The 17,642-nt window shown below is 57.9% G+C and overlaps 1 protein-coding gene across 4 annotated transcripts in view; it reads left to right on the plus strand.

The window, feature by feature from the left end:
* Nucleotides 1-17,642, plus strand: part of CASZ1 (castor zinc finger 1) — a gene marked incomplete at its 3' end in the record, with an annotated part of 143,596 nt that overhangs the window by 88,242 nt on the left and 37,712 nt on the right. For 2 of the 4 annotated variants that reach the window (XM_081146103.1, XM_081146105.1), the window contains exons 1-2: nucleotides 1,540-1,626; nucleotides 2,132-2,170. In XM_081146103.1, coding sequence (XP_081002229.1) covers nucleotides 1,578-1,626; nucleotides 2,132-2,170 — 88 coding nt within the window. In that variant the 5' untranslated portion in view covers nucleotides 1,540-1,577. Of the gene's footprint in view, nucleotides 1-1,539; nucleotides 1,627-2,131; nucleotides 2,171-17,642 lie in introns of those variants that run through there. The other 2 variants (XM_081146104.1, XM_081146106.1) reach the window with 1 other exon arrangement.

Here is a 17,642-nt window from a genome sequence, read left to right on the forward strand (position 1 = left end):
TCCTACCGCAGGCAGGCGGTGTGGCCTCGCCTGAAACAGAAGGAAGGGCGGACGCAAAAGGGACGGAGGGAGGACTGGTGGCAGTTGGATCCGGGTACTGCGGGAGCACAGCTGCCCACATTCCTGCGAGCTTGGCTGCCTCCTTCCTTGAGCCCCCGGGCCCAGTGAGCAAGTTGGCTCCCTAAAATTTAAGGAATCTCAGCTTATCCGGTGGCAGCAGGGATGGCTGGGGGGCCATGGCAGAGAGATCCACCAAAGTGACTTCTCTAGGAGAAAATGAGGAGGAGGGGCACTGAGTGGATGGAGGCGCAGGTGGCAGGACGCTGGCTCCCTGGTGGAGGGGTGCCTGTGCCCCATCTGCCAGGGCCGGCGGCGGAGGCGAGAGGGCGGGAAGCAAGCCCAAGTGATGGTGCTCGGAGTTCAGGTACCAGCTTCTGCCCTGGCGGGGTGAGGGAGGAAGGAGGTGCTGGCCCCCCGCGAGTCCCAGCTCCGGGGCTGGGGGCTGAACTTCCGAGCAGGAGGAGGAAAGAGGCCCCGAGAGCAGGGCTGTGCAGCGGGCCCGGGGTGGGCCCGGGCGGGGAGGGCACCAGGGCCCATTTTCAAGGCAAAGCCAATGCCAAGTGGGGTGCCCGCACTCCCGGAGCCCGGGGCCGGCGCGGGGTGTGGAGCCGCACGAGGCCGGCGCGCGTCTTTCCCGACACACCCAGCCCCACCAACCCCGGCGTTTTTTCTTCCTGGAGCTAAAAAAAGCAACACCTCCAGCAGCGTGAGGTTCGGGTACGAGGGGGAAACGGAGCCCCGGCACCCAGAGCCCACGGGCCACACGCGAGGGGCGGCCCGGCGGCGCGACCCCGCGGCGCTCACACCTGCGCCCGCCCGCGCGGAAAAGTTTGCGCGGCCGCGCGCGCCGCGAGCCCCGGGCCGCCCGGCGCCTGGGAGGGAGCCCGGCCGCCGCCGCCGTCGAGTCGCGCTCGCGCGGCCGGAGCGCAGAGGGGAGCGCGCGCCCGCCCGCGTCCGGCCGGAGTTGGCGCGGGGTCGCGAGCCGCGGCCGCCGAGCCCCGGCCCGCCACTCCCCCCACCCCCCCGCCGAGTCCCCGCCTCCCGCCTCCCGAAGTCTGAGGTTTGGGGGAGTCACTGAGCCGCGCAGGCCGGCCGCCCGGGCCGGTGCGCGGAGGCCTGGCGCGCACTCGAAGGAGCCGGCGCGTGGAAGGGAGCGGGCGGGGGCGCGCGCGCGTGAAGGAGCGGGCGCGTGGGAGGGCGCGGGCGCGGGCGCGGGCGCGGGGCGGGCGAGCGCGAGCCCATTCACTCCGGCATCCCCGCGGGCGCGCGCGCGGGCGGGCCGAGCTCTGCTCTTTCACCTGCCGGGGCGGCGCGGGCCGGGCCCCGAGGAGGCGGCGCCGCGGCCGCCCTGCCAATCACCTCGGCGCCTGGCAGCGCCCCGGGCCGCTCCCGCCCGCCCGCTCCCTCCTGCCAAACTGTTACCCTGAGTGTTACCGTCAGGAGCAATGACATCAGGGCTTTAAAACAACTTGTTATTCGGGGAGTAATCAGTTGCAATTAGGCATTAATTAAGTATTATGAAAGTTGATTATTTAAGTGAATTCGGCTTTCGACTCTCCGACTATGGTGAGTACCCGAGTGGGGCGGGGGAGGGCCGGGGGCGCGCCGCGGGGGCTGCGACCCCGGCGCGGGGCGGGGGGCGCGGGGCGCGGGGCTCGGGGCGCGGGGCGTGTGCGGGGCGGGGGCGGCGGGAGCCGGGCCGGCGGGCGGGCGGGGGCGCCCTTCGGCCTCGTGGGCTGGCCAGGCCCCGGGACCCCGGCCGCGTCTATAAATAGTTTCTCTTTTAGTTTAATAAACTCGAGAGCAGAGCGGAGCCGCTCTGCGTGCGCAATGCCGGAGCGTGAGAGCGAGCGGGCAGGGAGGGAGGGAAAGTTTCGCTCTCCCTCCCCGGGCCCCCTTCGCGTCTCTCCCCGGGTCCCGGGACGTGTCCGCCCCTCGATGGGGGGCGCGGCGAGCGGAGGGGGCGGAGGGGGCGCAGGGGGTGTGGAGTGGGGAGCATTGCGAGAGACTAAACAGATGGTTTTTTTTCTTTCCTCTTTTTTTTTTTTTTTTTTGACGGCGATCCTCGAAGAGTTTGGGACCAAAGAGAGGAGAATGGATCTTGGTACAGGTACCGGCCGGTGGGAACCGGGGGAGGCTCTTTCGCTTTTCTTTCGGTTCTTTTACGGAAGTTATTATTTTTAGCCCAATGAGGCGGCAGCTGGGCAGGGGCGGGGGTGGCCGGGAGGGGGTCCCGGCGCCGCGCCTCTCGCCCTGGTTTCTGGATTGCGAGGCTGCGGATGATATTGTTGTTATTTGTTACTTGCTTAGTGACTATGACTAATTTGATGCTTGTCATTACGAAAGAACAGAGGGGAGAGGGAGCTGGGGGGCACCGAGGGAAAGGATTTAGGGGTTTTTCGTGGGGGTTTTTGTTCTCCATGTTTTTTTGAATGGCTCCGTGTGTTTTCTGTGTTCTCTCCCCCCCCCCCCTTCGCAAAAGATCTCTGAGTGTCTGGCTGTGGGGTGTGTGTTTTTATTTTTTTTAGTGGGGGGTGGTTTAGTTTTTGAAAGCAGCGTCCTGTTGGGAAAGGTGGTTAGTCTGGTTTCGGGGCGACTGTCTCAAGGTAAAGGAATTTAATTTATTTGGGACAAGGCAGTGTCGGATGATCAAGCTGCTTATTATGGCTAATGAGTATTTTTCACCTGGGAATCCGTGGGATGAGGCGGCTGTTATCAGTTCAAAGTGTTGGGCCCAGGACTCTCTTCCATCCCCCTTTTTAGCCCCCATCCTGGGAGGGGGGTAGACCAAATAAACTACTATAAATTTGGACCTCTGGGTTTTGGGGGGGGCCTAGATGGTGCCTTGGCTAGGGTTCCAGATTGCACGGTGCTGGCCTGAGGCAGAGTGTAGCCAGAGATTTGGGTGTTTTATTGGTTTTAATCTAATTTTACTGAATATTTCTCTTCATTTCCCATCTGGGGTTCCAACCCAAGTCCAGAGTGAGATTTACCATAGCTCCTCAGTCTTTCCATTAGCCTCTCTATTGAAACCAAATTTTGACCGGGACCCTCAGATCCCAGGCTGACGAAAGCAGCTGGCTTCTTCCTAAATGTTTTTAAAAAGAATTCAGTAATAAATGGGTTGATAATTCGTTGAGACTGACCTCTGAACCCTTCAGTTTCATTCCTAGAAGGATAAGTGGTATTGGTGGCTATTAGCGTTGTTGTTTATAATGGGCCCAAGTTCATAGTATTGTCCCTTGGGACCCATGAGCTGACATTTGACCTTCTGAGGTCAAAGGGAATTGGGCAGAGAGGACTAGAAGGCTGTACTTTGGGGCCCAGGGTGGTGACATGGTGATTGGCTTGAAGTAGGGGATATGTGAGGGAGGAAGGGGTCGTTCACAGAGTGTTAAGACAGTGTCCAGCCAGGTGTGCTCTTGGTGTATCTGATGTGGAGGTCCTGAGGACCTTTGTGCCCAGGAAGGGTGTGGCACCCCCTGCTGGGCAAAGTGGTGAAGGTGTCTAAGGCCTGTGCTGCCACCCTGCCCCTCCCTGCCCCTCCCTGCCCTCCACTCCCACAGAGGAGGAGCCCGCCCCCACCTCTAATCAGGTGTCTCATCACCTCCCTCTCAGGCCCCAACCCCTTTCTTCCGAAATGGGGCCCCCACCCATCCCTATAAGAAGCAGACCTTACAGATGGGCTGGGTAATGCACCACTCCCTACCTGGGGCAGGCGAGCCTCTGCTTGTGGGCGGGCACACGAGACCCAGGTATTACTCAGCTGGAAGGCGGGGCCTTCTTCGTATTCCTCCTTCCAGCCTGGGTACCAACTGGAGCTGGCTTCCATCTTCCTGCCCTACACCTACCAGTCCTTCCCAGTCTACTGTGGGGACACAACCTCAAAGCCCTTTCTCCAGGGTGTCCCTGGCTAGGGAGAGAACTTCCTGGGCTTGTGGGTGACAGACTCTCTTGCAGCATCTCTCCTGGGCCTTAGGGAGACTCATTGCTCCCAGCACTCCAGGGACAGGCTCTGGAAACTTTTCCTAGAAGCTAGAAGGGCCTCTGAGGTCAGCAGGTCCCTCTTGTAGCTGGAGTGAGGCACTCCCAGCAGGACCCAGGCCTGGGCTCTGGCCAGTCAGTGAGGGGAGGTCCAGGGTGTCAAAGTTCTGACTGTTTCTTGGAGGAGTCATCTGGTGATACCACCTCAGCCTTTTCTTTGAACTTGGAAGTTTCAGTTAATCTCAGAACTTCAGAAGAAAAACACTTTTTTCCCCTCTTTACAAAAAAAGGGAAGCAGGTGGGAACTCTGAGATCCCCTTTGAGCCATCTCTGGCTAACTCCATGGCCATCTTCCCTCCACCTCTGGGATGTACTCCCAGACACAGCCAGGGCCAGGGGCCTCATTTGTGGCCAGGATTCATTGCTGGTGCGGTGAGGGGCTCTCTTCTTTTGTGGGACTCTGGGCAGTTGCCACCCAGGGCCTCTCTAGCACAGTACAAGGCTGGAAGCACCAGGGACCCAGTAAGCATAGGATCATGGGTTAGCATCACCTCCAGCCTCGGACAGGTCCAGGTCCTGAAGTGCTCCAGCTCTAAGCGGTTCAGTAGTGGGAGAACCAAGTCTTCTCAGGAGAAGACAGCAGGACCTCCAGACCCTCAGGGGCACGTGGATCCCTTTTCCCCCCGCCATAGTTCAGCCAAGGGCTGGATCAATCTGGACGTCTTTAGCAATAAAAAATGCCGATGTCGTCCTAATTCACCAGGCCCCGAGATGACAGCAAATTTACATTTTTTAATTAAACTAGCAGCCAGTTTTTATGAGAGGGGGTTGGGTTATGCAAATCAAATGGTTGTGTACGGAAGATTAGGAGAGTTTGGGAATAAATTCCACAAATGCTAATAAAAAAAAGGAAAAGGAAAGAGAGGGAGGGAGGCAGGAGAGAGGAAGAGAGGAGGGCATAGTTCCATTAGGCCCTTTTAGAGTGATTTCCCTGGAGGAGGGGGGAGGGGAGGCAGGAGGAAGCTTTCAGACACAGGTAGGTCGTTCCTGCAGTTGGGAAGCTCCCCAGGGCTAGGCCCCCACTATGCTGATCCCTAGGCCCTGGACAACAGGAGGCCAGGTGATCATGGCTGCAAAACAGCAGTAGAGCTTTGAAAAGGAACTTGCCCTTGATTTTCTGGGATCTGGCTCTCACTGTCCCACTCTCCCTAGGGGGGACTTGAAAAGAAGGGGAGGAGCCATTCAGGGTTAGAGCTGTCCATCAGAGGATCCATGGCAGACTCTGACAGGTGAAGGGCCAAAGAGGCAAGTTCAAAGGGAAGGCCAGGGACCGCAGGGGGAGCTGATGAGGGGCTGCACTGCCCAATTGGCGCCACGGCCATAGCCAAGTTGTAGCGGAGAGTCAGTGAGAGGGATCAGTGCTGCTCGCTGAGCCAGGCCTGCTGCTTTTTCCCTGGATTAAGCTCTGCTGGGACTCTAGGCTGAGTCCCCCTTGCGCTGCATACAGATCCCCCATTGCTTCTTGCTGGCCTCAGCAGTGGAGGAGGCCAGGAAGGATGGGGTCAAGGGAGCTGAGCCAGGTTGGCTCAGTAGCTTGGTTCTTGGAGTAGAATTTCCTAGTAGCCACGAGAGCTTGGGAGGGCACACAGTCTCAGGGTAGGGAAAAAAAAAGGCTACAGACTTCTTCCAGGTGGTGTCTGGCCCCTGGGGGCAAAAACCAGCTTTCCCAGCCCAGCCTCTGTGTGTCCTGCTCAGGCCCTGCTGCCCTGTCAGCCCGCCTACAGACTCTCGGGACCTCTGTGAGCCTTCTGTGCAAGGCCAGCCCCTTGCCAGGAGTGGAGGCTTCTAGGAACCTTGCTGGCTCTGGTTACACCTTAGGCCCGGTGTGTATTGAGGATTGGACAGGTTCTGGTGCTGTTTCTAAAGAAGAGATCCCCTGCTGGGTTTGGGGCAGAGCAGGTTGCCCTCGATTTTCCTTCCTCAGTCCTTCACTTGGCCAGATCCACCCACTCGACCAGTCTAAGCTGGGGCCAATCCCTGCAGTCAGGTTGGGCACCGGTTTTGCCAGTCTGCTGCAGGGGGTAGGTGCTTCAGTGCCATCTTGGCAAGAGGGAGCAGTCAGAGCCAAGGACAGAATGGGCTCACCTGGACGTAGCGAGTTTCCTGGAACCGTTCAAACAGAGGCTGGCTGTGTGTTTGGAGAGACTTGAGCATCAGATGACCTTTAAGGTCTCTGGCTCTCTGATTCCCAGTGATTCCCAATTTGATTTTACCAGGAGGGTCCAGTGGGGCAATCTTGTAGGCAGGTTGAGTGGATGAGGTGAGAAGCACATCATTTGGACCTTTTTTTTGGAAGAGAGCATTTGAGATAGGTAGCTGGGGACTGTGAAGTGGCCCCTTGAACCAGCCCTGGCTCAGTTATGAGATGTCAGAGCAAACTTCAAGATGAAAAGCCTGGCGCCCAGGTTCCCTCCTACAGGAGACGGAGGCAGCGAGGGCAGGTCTGGGAGGATCCCTATGGGCCCACTCCAGGCCCTTTTTCCCTGTAGGGACCCGCCAGGGAAACCCATTAACTTTCCTCTCCAAGAGGGGCACTGGGGCCAGTGGGAGTCAGACCTCAGCAGGCCTTGCTGTCACTCCCATGCTCCCCATCCCCCATGGCCAGGGAATCTGGCTGAGTTGCAGCTCGGGTTTTTATGATGGAAAAATAAAATAAATGGAGGCACCTTTGGAGGGCTGAGTCACGGCAGCAGCATCTCCTCATTAAAGCTGCTGCCCTGGCTCAAGTCCCTGGGCAGGGGATGGGGCGGAGCCCGGGAAGGCTCCAGGCGCTGACTCCTCCTCTTCCGAGATCCTGCCAGGTTAGTGATGCCCTTGCCCCCCAGTCAGCCTCCAGCTGGCCCACCATTCTCAGAAGGGTCAGGCCATTTCTCCCACCCCCCAGCCCCAAGGCTTCCTCTTTAACCCTGCCCTCCCCGCGCTGCTTTTTAATCCTTGAGCGCCCTAGCTGGGGCCCCTCCTCCCCCCCACCACCCTCCTCACCCTCCTCCTCCTCCCGGGGAAGGAAGTCGCTCTGTAGTAATTACAGCCTGTGGGTCCCCAAGGCAAGCAGCAGCTGTTCCGGGATAGCTGGGCCAGGGTAGGCAGGAGGAGGAAGGCGCTAGGGAGGAGGAGGAGGGCTGGTGGCCCCAGCGTGCAGAGGAGGGGACTGCTTCCCTCGGACTGGTTGTGAAAGGTGGCACCTTGGTGGTCCAGCACTCACCCCTGTCACTGCCCGACTGCAGCATAGCATCTCCACACCCCAGCTTCACCAAGACTTTCCGTCCCCTGTTGGAGAAGAGACCCCATTCAGGCACTGAGGCCTGCAAGTCAGAAAGCATTCGGGAGCACCCCTGTGAGAGCAGCAGAGAGGAAGCCCGCTCGGCCCTTCCCAGGTTTTCAGGGCCTGGCTGGTGGAGAGAGACAGGTGTGTTCATCTGTCGCACCAGACGGAGCAGCACAGGGATAGAGGGCCCAGGGAGCTTTGTGAAGGAGTGGCCTTTGAACTTGGTAAAGGATGGGAGGTATTGGGACTGATAGAGATAAGCAGATGACATTTCCTGAACCGCCCACACCTTCCAGAGTTCTCTTCTCTCTCCTGTCCTATCCTCCTCACCCACCCTGAGAGCATAACTCTTGGTTCCCATTGGGCAACCACAGTTTTCTGTTCTTATTGCCCAGGCTGCCCAGCTCCCTAAAGCCAGGCCCGCCTGCCTACCTTTGCCCCCCACCTTTGCAGCCTCATACCCAGTTGGCCCTGGAAAGAGATAGAGGCTGGCTGGGGATCTGCTCCTCTGAGGATCTGGTCATGCCCATGACATTGGTGTGTCGGGACAGCACTCGGACTGTGTACCCTGCCCCCAGTAGGCCAAGGCCAGGAACCCTGCTTTCTCTGCTGCTGCTGCTCGTAATGGCAACCATTAGTTAGCTCTGCACCGACATCTGCCAGGGCTTGGTACGGGGCTGGTCTTGGCCTTCCCACCGTTAGTGCGGGTGGGATGGATTGATTGATATGCCTCTTCACCAAGTGCCTCCTCAGCCTCTTAGTGGGGGCAGAAGGAGGCAGGCAGGAAACATCGGCCCATTCCCTGGGGACTTTGGTTTTAGCTCCTCGAGAGCTTTCTACAGCCTGATTTATAGGAATGAGCGGGGCTGGGATCAGGGATGACATGTAGGGAGCAAAGGGGCATAAAGATAAAGATGGCCGCTGGATGGTTGGATGGACGCCCCGAATTATCTACTAACTATGCCTGTGGCTTGTGGCTGGGAGGGTCTGGGGTGTGAGGTGAGACTTGGCACATGAAGTCTCTTGCCTGTGCAGGACAGGAGGGCAGTACCCGGTGGGTGGTGTGGGACTCTCCTCCACTGCCTCCCTCGTCCATCTCTGTCTCCCCCCAAGCAGGCATCATTGCAGCATGCCCATCCTCTCTAGGTCTTGCTTCCAGCCCCAGGATCCCTCCATTTGGTAAACCCAAGGCCAGAAAGAGGATCCACCCCACATTGCCAGGGCAGAGGCCCCCTGGTATGATGTTTTGGCTACTCCTGAGCGAGCTGGGGGGTTTTAAAGCTTCCCACAGGCGGCCTCCTGAGGGCTCTTCTGACCCCATAGTCTTGGGGAGCACCATCGGCTCTTGGCTGCTGGGACCCCTTCCTAAAGTCAAGAGGGCTTTCTCTTGGTAGAGGGCACTGCCTGGTTTTGGGGTAGAGGGGTGGAGGAGGGGAACGGGCCAATTCTGTGGTTCCAAAGACCAGGATTTCCAGAGGAAACCTTTCCAAATTGAGCTTTGACCTCTGTTGGCCTTTTCTTATAGGGCTTTCTCCATGAACTAGGGGTCCCAGGGAGGGGAAGAGTTGTATGAGAACAGGAGATGCATTAGGTCCTGGAACTCCAGTACAGTGAGAAAGCAAGAGGCCTCCAGGAAGCCAGGGGGGAGAGAATCCTGAAACTTTGTGTGCTTCTCCTTGGCTATGATTTTCAGCTCCCTCTAGATCAGGGCCTCCCTCCCTGCCATTCATTCAACCCAGAAGCCCAAAGCCACAGACAGCCTGGAGGGCTGCCTGGCGGACAGGGGAGCCTTGGGGAAGGACCGGCCAGGTGCCCCACTGCCCAGCAGGGGGCGCCCCACTGTACTGCCCTAGTACTAGGGATAGGACGCTGGTCCTGGGTCTGGTCCAAGCCTTCTGGCCATGGGTGGGGGGAAGGGAAGCCTACCTTCCCCACCCCCAGAGGTTCCTTGGCTGAGTTTGTTTTGCCAGGGTGACCTGTTTAATCATCTCATTTTCTGGTGGCCGTTTATTCCTCGTTTCCACGGTTACGGCCCCATTAAGGGGAGAAGCAATAAGGCAGCGAGTCAAACAGGTAATAAAAACATTAAAGCCCATGTGCACAGAGGGAGGGCAGGCGGTGGGAAGGGGCTCAGTGAGGTGAGACGGCCTGGGGAGGCCGCCAGGCCCGTCCTCCAGAGGCCACCGGCAGCTCCTGGCTGCAGGGAGCGGAGGACCTCTCCCGTGCCCCTGCTGCTGGGCTGTGCCCTCTGGGGGCCAAGACTTAGTATTAGCTTAGAACCATCCCCAGCCCTTGGTCCCCTGGCAACAGGCTCTATGTTGGGAAGTAAAACAGGAAGGAGAAAAGTGAGAGTGAGAGTGACAAAAGCCTCCCCCAGGACTCTGCCCGCTGCTTGGGTGACCTGTTTGCAGGCCCCACCTCACTCTCACTTGGTGGGGGTGGGGGGTGATTTCTGACATTGTTTTGAGCTCTAGAACTTTTTTTCTGCCAACTTTATCAGAAAGCATATTTGTGGTGAGTGTTGCTAACAGGGCCAGTCTGGTGAGTAAATATTCCTGGTGTGGACAGCCCCGTGACCTTGAGAGGGAAGCGCATGGCAGGGGGGGCCAAGGCCATGTAGGGAGAGGAGGCCGAGGGGCCAGGTGGCCCCTGTGCTGGGTGGGAAGCCTTCCTGGGATGGGGTGAGGGAGCCAGGGGGTTGGGTTTGTCCCCAGCAGTCTCTTCCTAGCAGCATGGTTTGTCTCAAGCTTGAGTGACACTTATCTTGGGCTGGGTTGTATGACTTTCTCACTGGTAGGTTGGGCCAGACTAGTTGCTGGCAGGTTTTCCTATGGGCTCCGTAGGGATGCTACCATCCTTTCCTCTTGGAAATGGAAGCTAAAAGGAAAGTCAGCCTTTTGCCAGCCCCTCTGAGCCCAGGGGCATGTGCCTCCCTCCCAGTGTCCCCTCTCTGGGGACCTCCTGAATGTCCAGGTGCCTCTGCTTGGCCCTTGAAGTTGACGTGAGCAGACTGGGTCAGTGGGGTCACCGGAGAGGAGAGGATGAGGCTGAGTCTTCCGTCAGCCAGGAAAAGTAGGGGTCAGGTTGGAGTGGCAGCGCCTTTGGACCCTGAGCCAGCCTGTCCCTCAGCGGCTCGGAGAGCGCAGAGGTTTGCTGGGGCCCTGGTGAGGCGCCTGCTTTCTTTTCCTCCCCAGCGCACCGACCCTTTGCAAACTCATGGGGTGTGTTTCCAGTTATCATTTCAAAGTTGGTTTCTGACTAGAGAGGGAGAAAGAGGGGAAGGTGGGGGAAACCCTTGGCCGGGAAGCGTGTCTTGGGAATGGGCCTAGATGAGTTAATATTCTGACCAAACAATTAAAAATAGAAAATGCTCCCGCGGCACCAGCTGCTGAGGCTTTTCAGCAACTGTCACCAGCAAGTTCATGGGGCAGGTGGTGCTGGAAGGAGTTTTTCCACAAACAGCAACTATCAGAGATTACGGTGTCCCCCACTTCCCTCCCAGGGCCAGGACAGGTGTTTAGGGGGCCCTGTTCTCCTTGCACTCCCCTCGGGGACCTGGAGCCAGGGGTCTGCGCAGCCTCAGGACCGCCCTCTCCTCTCCAGGGCCCGGCCGCGGTGAAGTCATTGCCAGATGCCTTGGTAATTGCTTTAAGAATCTAACTTAAACTAAGATGAAAACTTAAATTCCTGGGTGAGGAGTAATTTTCCATCCAATAGTAAATTAATGAAAGGATTATGGCAGGGGCCTGGCTGGGAGGCTGTGCTCATCTGATAAGTCCGAGTGACTCAGGCAAAACAGCTCTGAACCAGGGGGCTCCCCCAAATCTCAGGCCAGGCCTCGCCCCTGGCGCCTTTTGGGCTCAGGGTCCTTCTTGATGATGGGGATCCAGCTTTTTAGAACCGCCAGGTGAGAGAGGCGCATATGCAACCTGTCTTGGGCATGAGAAGGCCCTTCGTCATCAGTTCACCCAGGAGATGGATCACTTGTCTTGAAACCCAAGCAGGAGGGACTTTGGGAACAGTTTCCAACTGTCGTACCATGTAGGTAGCAATGTGGTGACCAACCATCCCGGTTTGCACAGGACTGGAAAGACCCATGACTTGTGACCCCTCCCCTACGTCTTTGAGGCAAGAGGAGGTGCTGATTGACATACTCCTCCCTCAGGGTCCTGGGGAACCCAGGCACCTTGTGACCTACACGAGCCTCTGTCCAGGAAGGGTTACTTACAACTGGCTCCACCTAGAGCTGTCCAACACTGACCACGGCACATTCCGTGGGCTCTTGTGTCCCACTGGGTAGTGTGAACTCAAGTGGGTGTGACACATGCCTCCCGAAGCACCGGAGAGCAGGCCTGAAAACCTCTCCCAGGCATAGAGAAGGCCTTGCAGCTGTGACCCCACCTCCTCCTCACCCCCTAACATCCGTGGAGAGGACATGGCACAGCATGAAGATGTGGCAACAGAACCCCATGAGTTTACCAAGGCTTCCGAGGGACTCAGAGCACACCACATATGATATCCTAATTCTTCCTTGGAGAAAGACTCAGGGAGTTGTCCTGTTTCACAGGTGGGGAAACAGGAGGCCTGTGGACACTGACAGGTTTGCTCCCAAATGCAGAGAGACAGGCACCGAGTCGAGCTTCCTGCCCATGGGGAAGAGGGGCCTCCCCAGGACCATTCCAATGGCCGTGTTGAGTAGAGGACACTTCCCGTGCTGCATGGTTACTATGCCGCCTGGTCCAAGCCTCTGCCCCTTACGTATCCCGCCTTAACATGTGAACGCGTCCCTGGGCCTCCTGCATGAGAGGCAGTTGTTGATACAAATGCATTTTGAGCTCTTTGGAGGAAGTCTCCTCTAACGGCGTTCGTTATTGCCTACCTCCTGAGAAAGGGGCACTCCTGTCTGTTTGCGGGGAGGGTGAAGGGGGTTGGAAACATTCTGATTTGTCTCTGGTGAAATGGAAATGAATGGACTAGGCGTAGGGCTCTTCAGGAAGAAGTCTAAGTGAACGGGTGTTCTAGGAGATGGGTTTGCAGCTGCATGTTTGCTGAATGTGTTTCTGTGCAAGCATGGAATTTGCTGGAAGGGAAGATCGGGACATTACACCTGGTTCAGTGGGAGACCCTTACAGCTCAGCTCACCACTGGCTGTCATTGCTGCTAAAAGGAATGGGGCTGCCATGGGAACTGTGCAGGATAAACTTGCTGCTTTGCAGACAGCTGTCCCTGCTCGGGGTTGAGCCTGGGGGCTGTATTGAGTTTGCGCAGGTGTAATCTGAGTGAGGACCCAGCTCTTCCTGGCATTGACCACACTGTGCTTGCAGAGGTGGGGACAGCCAGGTGTTCTTGGGAAGCCCCGCCCTGCTGGAGTGGCCTATTCCACCCTCCCACCCCGAAACTACCCCCACCCCAGAGGAAGGAATTATGGGGCAGTAGGACTGAGAATTCCTAGTCTAAACAACCCAGCAAAGCATGCTTGGAGAGAGAGCCAAGCCAGAGCCACAGATGGTGTGATCCGGGATTGTAACGAAGGATGGTGGCTTTGAATGTTAGATGTTATGTGGCAGTTGCTGTTCCAGCAGACAGATTGGTGAATTCCAGGCTGGGGATCTGAGTGGGCCCTCCTTTATTTATCTTCTCTCACCCGCAGGGTGTGGGATCGGAGGTGAACTAGACAGAACGGACAGACAACCCTGGAAAGACAGACAGAAGGAGCAGGGGAAAGGCAGTCAGCCGGGGCATGCCCCAGCCCCTCCAAGTACATCCCCAGCTGGAGGTCACAGCCCCTTGCTAGGATCACATGGGCCCCTTTCCCTGATAGGAAAAGGGTCGCTTTGGGGCTCCTGGGAGGCCTTCAGATGGATGGCAAATGGAGCTCCTCCCTGGAGACCCTGAGGCAGGGCCAAGAACCCAGGGAAGGAGACGGGGATGTTTTCTGTTTCCGGGTCCCTTGGGGGCCCAGGGGCAGATTGAGACAGGCTCCTTGCAGGGAAGGTGTTAACAAACAGCAGGTGATTAAACATGACAAGCGGTGACATTTCTGTGCAGGGTTCTCAGTCCCGGCAATGCCAAGAATGAAGCTATAAACCCTGACATTTTGTGTTATGCACTGAGAGATTTTTAATAGACCTCTCCCTCTTCCCCAGTCAACTCTCTTTCCCTCTTCACCTCCCCCCACCCCATTGTACCCATTGCCCCCTGTAAACCTCCTGCCTCCCCTTTCAGCCTGGCCTCCAGGAGCCTTTCTGGGCCCTGCGATTCCTGGTGTCTGGGCAGGTCTCTAGCCTCTCCCTCCCCTCGTCCTCACAGCCCCCTTCCTGCAGGGCCAGGTGCTCCACTGCCCTCCCATCTCTTCTCTCCCTTTCCTTTGATCTTTCCTATTGCCTCTCTTCTCTTGTCCCAACATCCCCCCCCCATCCTTCACTCCCTCACCTCCTTTTTTTGGGTCCTGATCTCACAGCTTCACCCTTTGCTGCGGCTGTCCCAGTTGTCTGCAGTGGCAGGTGGCTGTCCCTGTGTCCTCTTTGTGTTAATAACACTTTCAGACAGACTTGATCGCGAGTGTAGGGAGATTGCGGGGCTTGGGATGGATTTGCCCCATCTTTTTTTCAGTTGCCTTTTCTCCTTTTTGGGATGAGATGGGAGGTGGAGAGAGTTGCACCGCACTGCAAACAGTTGCTGGCTTTATTCAGAAAGGGCCTGGCTGGTAACAGTTGTCCCTCTCCCAGAGAAACGTTGGAGCAACTGGGGCCTCTTTTGTTCTCTGGGCAGAGCCCTGTGAAGGGCATTTGGAGGTGAGCGTGAAGCTCAAAGAGGGTCAGAGGCCTAGAGAAGGGGCTTCAGCCTCAGTCCTACCCGGGGAGTCCCCACCTTTGCAGACAGGAGAGGTTGCTAGAGCTCCGCGGGGCTTGATACAAAAGTCAGCCCCCCCCAACCCCCTCCCAATCCCAGCTCTTACCTAATGAACTTGAGAAGCACTTAGTTTGCTGTACTCATTCAGTAAATATTTATTGGGCCGGGCACTGTGCTACAACAGTGGTCCTGTTGCGGATCCTGCAGTTGAGCGAGACGAGGGATGATGAAAGGAGTTACTACAGAAGTGCCATTGCACTGAGCAGGGTGCGATGAGCGGGAGGAGAGGGAAGGGGGCCCTGCAGAGTGTGATCATTTTGGAGAGCTTCCTGGAGGAGGTGACCTTTCAGCTGGGACCTCTGAAGAATGCCCAGGAGGGAGGGGTAGCCAGGCCCTGAGTTAAAGGAGGCAGGTGCTCCCTGTTGCACAGGTGCTGGCGGGCAGGCCAGAGATGGACTGCGAGTTGTGCTACCTCACCGTGGCTGGGCCCCTCTGAGCTCTGGGTAACTGCTCTTCCAGCCACCTTCCTACCAGCTTAACCCGTCTGTGCCTGGCATGGTGAGCAGAGGCAGAGCAGGAATGTGGCTCAGCTCTGCCCCAGGGGGATGGAGAGCGATCGGGAAGTCAGTCAGTGCCACCAAAGACTGGGGTTGCTCCTGCCTTTTCTGCCACCTGGTCTCCTGTGCTGATGACTTACTGAAGAGGGGGCAAGAGAGAGGACAGAGACCTGGCTGCAGGGCAGAGCTGCAGGAGGAAGGTACCCAGGAGAGCCTGGCTGGGATTGGCAGGGTGTCTGTGTGTCTGCTTGCCTCCCTCCTTCCCTGTGCACTAGCCTGGGCCTGGACTCCAGGAAGCCTTCCTTGAACACAGCTAGCCTCTCATGCCCTCACTGGTGTATGCAACCCTCTGGTGCTGCTGTGTCTCCCCCATTAGACTCTGAGCAGCCTGACACCCGAAACCATTCTCCTTGGGTCTCCACTGCCAGCAGGGCCAGTGTTAGTCGGTGCTTGGGATGTCTTTGAGAAACTCAACTGGAAGAGGAGGACTTGCATTAACCGTTTGAGCAGGACCAGTAAGGAGCCTGCAGACTGACCTGTGGGTCCCTGAGGTCCAGAACATAGGCTCCAGAGGTCCAGGCTCAGCTTCCTCGCCCAACCTCAGAGCTGGCCTCACATCCCAGAGTCGCTCGGCCATAGCGATGGGGCAGCTGGAAGGCCTACTGCCTGGAAGGGCCCCGCAGAGCCGTAAGAGCGCTTCCCTCCTCGCTGTGCTCTGCCTTCGCCCAGAAGTCTGACCCAGGACACCCTACCTCCAGACCAGTTCTCTGAGAAGGAGAACCAGGTTGGCTTCCTGTCCCCATAAAGGATCTGGGGCAGGTTTCAGCTTTAACCCCCCCCCCCTCGGTCCTGCCTTTCTGCCAGACTTGGGTCCCATAATGCTACCCCTTGTCATCCACTCCCCAGAGTCCAGTGAAGACCCCACGAAGGGCCCAGAGGCTCAGCCCTCCCAGGCACTTGGCAGCTGGGAGGGAGGGGGCGTGCCAAAAGGGGAGGGGAGGGGAGTCCCAGAGACAGGACTTGGCCCTCTGCCCCTGTAGATCCGGAGCCAGGTTTTACTGTAATCCCTACATCCTGTTGCAGATCCTTAATCAGCTGGTGCCCAGGTTGGGCTGGACCCTGTGGTGACACTCAGGGCTGCAGCATGGAAAACCTGAAGTGGAGCTTCCGGAGTTGGGGTTGGGGGCTGTGAGGACGAGGCAGGTGGAGGGGAGGAGAAGGGAGCCAGGGCAAGCACAGGATATGGACAGAGCCCAGACCCACCACCCACCCACCCGACCCGGGCTGGGGGTGGAGGAGCAGCTGTTGCAGGCTGGGAACCAGGGATCTGGGAGGGCGAGGAGGGGCCCCCTGGAGAACGCCAGAGTCTGGGGGGTAGCTGCATTGCCTGTTAGCACCATCGAAACAGCTGGCCCCTGAGTCCCTCTGATAGTGAGCAAGGACTTCAGTCAAGAAACAGCAGAGAGGGGACCCTGGGTGACATAGGTTCTAGGGGTCTATACTGACCAGGGCCAAAGTCCAAGGCTGGGAGGGCTCCTGCCCTGCTGGGAGCTCTGCTTCCTGAGGAGGATGGGGCGGAGGGCCCCTGGAGAACTGCGTGACCCAGGTTTGGATAGCCAGGGGACTTGGCTCTGTCAGGGGAGCCGCAGGGGCCCCCTAGCAAGGATGCAGGATCCCAGAATTGGCCATGCCTTCTGCCACAAGCAGCCGGCCCTGGTAGCCCAGTCCGGCTCTGCAGGGCCCGCATGAATCGTGGGGAGAGTTGGGGGCAGAGTGTACCCCTCCTGGACCTCAACTCCTTCAACCTGGGAGCAGGAGCAGTGGTGGAGGAGAGTGAGGGGAAATGTGCGGGCCAGAGACAGCCGCGGAGCAGAAGCCAGGCGGGAGCTGGCTGGCAGCGGGCGGGCAGACGGGCGTCTGTCCTGCCAGGGGCCCAGGCTGGCTATGCAGACAGCCTCTTTTCTATATGGAAATGAAGAATTTAGGCTAATGGAGCTCAACCATCTCTAATTTTGCGATGGCAGGAGGATTTTGATTGAAAGTAATTAAGCAAGCTAGCTGTAAAATTAATTAAAGCAAAAGGGGGGGATTTTTTATTGGATTGGATAGCGATATAGCGTCTGTCAGGCGGGGGACGGATGGGGGTGACCTGAATCCTCTGCCCTCCCCCCTCCCACTCGGGACGTTTATGTCACTTTAATCTCCTTACAGCGGCTGCTGTGCATTTGTTTGAAATAATCAAGGAAATATGGTCAGAAATTGTCAGCTTTCAGATCTAATTTACCTGACGGCCCCTGCGCGAGCCGGCGCGGCCGAGGGAGCGAGCGTGCGTGAGCGGGTGGGGGAGCCTGAGTGGGCACAGAGGACACTGGGCTCTCCGGGCTGTCCCTGGGCGGCAGGCCCTGCCCAGGGCAAGAGAAGGTGGGTGCCTCCCTGAAACAGGCCCCCATCCCACCTCCCCTCTGCCTCCCCCACACGGTGTAACCAGCTTTGGGTTTAGGGACTATAGGATCAGGGAGGTGACGGTAATTCCTTACTCCAGATGGCTGACAACTGCTAAACCCTCCACCAGGGCCGTAGTTTTAAAAATACTCTAAATTAGTCCCTTCATGTCCTCGTTGTTGGCCTCAGCAAGGGGATTGTGGAGATGGGCTGTAGGGAGGGTGAGTCGGCAGCACCGTCCATAGCACCCCTCTGCCACCTGCTGCCCTCCCGATCTTCTCCCCGGGGGCTGCCTTGGGAGGCCTCTCTCCCCCAGGCCCTTCCTCTAACCCCAGAATGGTTCTTGTCCTCTCTCCCCTTCGGAGCACACCTCACAAGTTCCTGCAAGAGGAGGGCCCTTCCCTCTGACACGGGCACTGTCC

Source organism: Miniopterus schreibersii, assembly GCF_964146895.1.
Source record: "Miniopterus schreibersii genome assembly, chromosome: 8".
In the NCBI taxonomy this organism is placed as follows: domain Eukaryota; kingdom Metazoa; phylum Chordata; class Mammalia; order Chiroptera; family Miniopteridae; genus Miniopterus; species Miniopterus schreibersii.